Raw genomic sequence first — 4,221 nt, 5'->3', positions numbered from 1 at the left:
ACACACATTGCACATATTTACTACATTCTTTACATTTTTGTCAATTACTTTCAGAATTTTCCTACTTTTAAAATTTTATTTGATTTATTATTTAAGACTGAGGCTGTGATGCCTCCTCACGCCTTTGAAAACCTCGATCCTAAACAAGTAAAATAGCAATGCATAGATTCCAATGAAAACATGATCCAATAATAATCTGCACGACTTCTTTTTTTTTTCTGAATGATTAATCAGCAAGACCTCACAACACACAGGCGTGGTTCATAACAACATTGCCAGAAAAAAGCATGAGATGAATACCAAAGAGGTGAGATTGCATAAGACGGTCTTCTTATGATTTCACACTCATGTGAATCAAAAGCCAGAACCGAACAAATGCAGTACGACAAGTTCCAATAATTACATGTACGAATTCCAGAAATGCAAGCTAAAGAAACTCACTTGCAACCACAGATCACCTTCACAAATCATAGTAGCATAGCCATAAGAAGATGCACTCTTGACATTAATATGAATCAAAGGTCATCAACTGAACAGCAGCCACACAACCCCCCACCACCTGCCTCATCCCAAGCATGTCTGGATGCAGATGGAGACAGGCATGCCTCATATGTTTATTAGTTATTTATAGAACCCATATCAACAGATAACAGAGCACATCCATCATCAACCATCAACGTTAATCATTAATTTTTGTTTAGGAAAGGGTGCACTAAAATGATACTGCTCTTTATGCAGCAATGTAAGAAACACCCAGGAGAGCTCTCTGGAGCAGCATGTCAAACTAAGCATGCAGCTTGAAATTTTGAACAGTACTAGGGTACAAAAATAACAACAATCCAAGGATTTGGCAAACATGCACACACTAGGGAAAAAGAAGAAGAAGAAGAAAAGGAACAATGAAAGGGAAAACAGCATTCTGAGGAAACCTTTGAGATAAATACCCAAACAGACGCGATCGTGAATAGAAGGCGTTTGTAGAAATGTCTTTGAGAGTCAAATGAGAATCAAGTTGATGCATCATCATCACCATCGCCGAAGACTAATGCTGTGCCTGTGGCTGTGTATAAGTGAAGCCATTGATTATTTGCACAGGATACCTATCAATACAGTCTTCCCAAGGACCACCAGGTGATGGTTTAACGGTCCGAAGTGCCTGCCAAATGGCACTATTACATTTGAAGCCACTCCCGAAAGCAATCTGCCAGATGCGGTTGCCCTTGCGCATCCGTCCCTTGGCCTCAATGTAAGCCAGCTCGTACCAGATGGAACTGGAGGATGTATTGCCGAATCGATGCAGGGCCATCCTGGAAGCCTCAACATGGACTGGTAGGAGCTGCAGGTTCTTCTCCAGCTCGTCAATCACGGCTCTTCCCCCAGCATGTATGCAGAAGTGATCAAAGGCGAGTTTGAAATCTGGAATGTAGGGCTTGACCTTGGAGTTGAACAGTTTTTTTGCGACAAGAGTGGCGAAGAAGAGCAGCTGCTCACTGATGGGGAGGACAAGCGGCCCCAGGGTGGTGATGTTGGTCTTGAGAGCCCCTCCAGCAATGGCCATGAGTTCCTTGGAGAGGGAGACCCCCACCTTGCCAGTGGCGTCCTGCTCCTGGTAGACACAGTGGAAAGCCTTGTTGTCGGCCCCACGATGGGTCCTGACGACATGGATGAGCCTGTACTTGGCCCTCCTGCGGTCGGCAGACTTGTTGGAGAGGAGGACGGCTGCGCCCCCTACTCGAAAGAGGCAATTGGGGATGAGCTTTGACTTGCTGTTGCCAAAGTACCAGTTCTGGGTTATGTTCTCGGTGCTGACAACAACGGCGTAGGTGCTGCGATGGACCTGGAGGAGATCCTTGGCCAGGTCAACAGCAATAACCCCAGCACTGCAGCCCATGCCCCCAAGGTTGAAGCTCCGGATATTGCCCCTGAGCTTGTATTTGTTGACTATCATAGCGGAGAGGGATGGGGTCGGGTTGAAGAGGCTGCAATTAACAACGAGGATGCCAATGTCCTTGGGCTTGACAGCGGTATTTAGGAAGAGGGAATCAAGGGCACCGAACATGACCTGCTCGGCCTCTTCACGGGCGGCAGCCATGGAGGGGCGGGGAGGGAGGTAATGCATGGCCTCGGGGAGATAGGTCTCCTCACCAAGGCCGGAGCGGTCAAGGATCTTGCGCTGGAAGTCGAGAGAGGATTCTTCGAAATTGCCGGAGAGACGGGAGTGTTCCATGAAGCGGGAGGAAGGGACCTTCAAGTGAGAAGGGGGGCGGTAGCAGGAGTAGTCGACAAGGAAGACAGGGCGGGGACGGGTCATCATGTATACAGTAGAGCCGAAGACGAGGAAGGCAGAGCCAACAAGGACGGATACGAGGTTGTACTGGAGATGGTTCCAGAGCTGTAGGACATCGTCAGGGTTCATACGGCCAGCCTCAAGGAGGATGACGGCCATAAGGGGTATGAGACAGAGGGTGAGGAGGTGGGTTATTAGGTAGTGATACCCAAGCTTCACATACTTGAGATTTACACTCTGCAAGAAATCGGGCAACCTTCGCCCAGGTGGGATCTGGATACCATGGGTACGGTTCTCCTCCCTGCCGTTGATGGGATTGCCTCCTCCTCCTCCTCCTCCCATGCTTTTGCTTTTGCTGTTGCTGCTGCTATTGCTAGTCTCCTCCTCCACTACTAGTGGTCAAGGGCGTGTGTTGGATTGAGATGCACTAATATTGTACTTGCTTTTGCATATATGAGAATATTGAGATTGAGACCGAGAGACTCAGACTGCAATTAAGAGCTACGATGATAAAATACAAACAGAGGGTTTGAAGATTGACAAAGGATTAAAATCAACACGAAAAAGAGGGTAAAAAAAAAAGAATTGAAGATGGTTACAAGGATAATAACTTGCCCTACCTGCTTCTCTCAATCGCGCTCTCCTATGAATCTGCGAAAACCGTTGGGAGATGATTGATGGATGGATGGATGGATGATTTGAGAGACAACGGATGGAAGGAAGAGGGGACATTCAGTCCTCCTTTCCGTCGTCGACTATAAAGTCAACACCCACCCCTCGCTGGCGTAACTCCCATAGCCGTGAGCCAAGCTGGGTCACTTTCACAGATCCAACCCATCCATCACGTGTGCTGCCTCATGTCCACCGTTGAAAAACATTTAATAAAAAAATAAAAAAAACAACAAAGGTGGGTGAAGAAAAAGACTCAGGTAGGCGTTACGAGAGAGTTCTCGACGCCCTTCGTTTGAGACCGAATACTCAGATACCGCACCGCCGGAATTAACGGCCCATTTCAAACCGTGGAGACAAAAAAGAAAACAAGTGACAAAACGCATGACGGTCGGTTTTACCTGCCCAAAAATGAATATTGGCCATGAAATTCTATCGTTAATTAAATATCATTACATATCGAGAATCTCCAAAAGTTAGTTGTACGATAATGTCACGTATGTGTCCAAAGTGCCGTTGATGGTCATGGTACAGGAATTACGTTGAAAAGAGTGAAATGACAAGAAGTAATAACTGGCTTCCTCCCGCAATCAAGACCTCGAATGTGTTGTCACTTTGGTTTGTTTTTGCGCGGATGTACGTGCCAAAATCAATAAAGCGGGTTGATCAAAATCAATATACTTCAACTCCAATGTTGAAATAAATATATGTGTGTGTGTACACACACACACAAATTATGAGAAGAACAATCTCACTCATATAATTTTTATAATGATTTGGTGATAATAAGAAGATTAGATTCTTCCTCCAAAATGAATTACTTTTGGTCTTTTATAAATAAAAATAAAAATAAAAACTTTTAGAATACCAATGTAATTTTAAAAAAAAAAATACTTATAATCAATTATTAAGAGTAACTATAAAAACTGCGTGATATTAGATAGAGAACAAATTCAATCTAATGTATGAGCATATATTTGTATTGCAACTAAATATTATAATTAAGAGTTATCATTACTTGTAGAATAAGCTAAAATAAAAATAAATTGATGAACTTGATTAGTTTGATTTGATTGTTAAGATTTTTTTTAAAAAAATTGGCATTTGCTATTTATAGAGTTATTCTATGCAACTTATTATTCTTTCAGATTCTCATTCCATTACTGTAAAGGTTACAACAGAAGAAAAAAAAAAAAAAAAAACTTTCTTTAGATCATTCTTTTGTTACATTTCTCTTTAGTAATTGTCCATCTTTCATTGCCTAA

At 43.3% G+C, this 4,221-nt stretch overlaps 1 protein-coding gene across 1 annotated transcript; it reads right to left on the bottom strand.

The window, feature by feature from the left end:
- Positions 1–659: 659 nt before the first annotated feature.
- On the bottom strand, positions 660–3,247 carry LOC131224821 (3-ketoacyl-CoA synthase 4-like). The gene is made up of 2 exons (XM_058220226.1): positions 2,908–3,247; positions 660–2,788 (listed from the first exon to the last, which is right to left on the bottom strand). The coding sequence occupies exon 2, from the start codon at positions 2,627–2,629 to the stop codon at positions 1,043–1,045; it is 1,587 nt and encodes a 528-aa protein (XP_058076209.1). The 5' UTR covers positions 2,630–2,788; positions 2,908–3,247; the 3' UTR covers positions 660–1,042.
- Between the last annotated feature and the right edge of the window lie 974 nt (positions 3,248–4,221).

Source organism: Magnolia sinica, chromosome 14 (assembly GCF_029962835.1).
Source record: "Magnolia sinica isolate HGM2019 chromosome 14, MsV1, whole genome shotgun sequence".
NCBI lineage: Eukaryota > Viridiplantae > Streptophyta > Magnoliopsida > Magnoliales > Magnoliaceae > Magnolia > Magnolia sinica.
The sequence above is the reverse complement of the archived record's forward strand: the minus strand, read 5'-3'. Positions and strand labels throughout refer to the sequence as shown.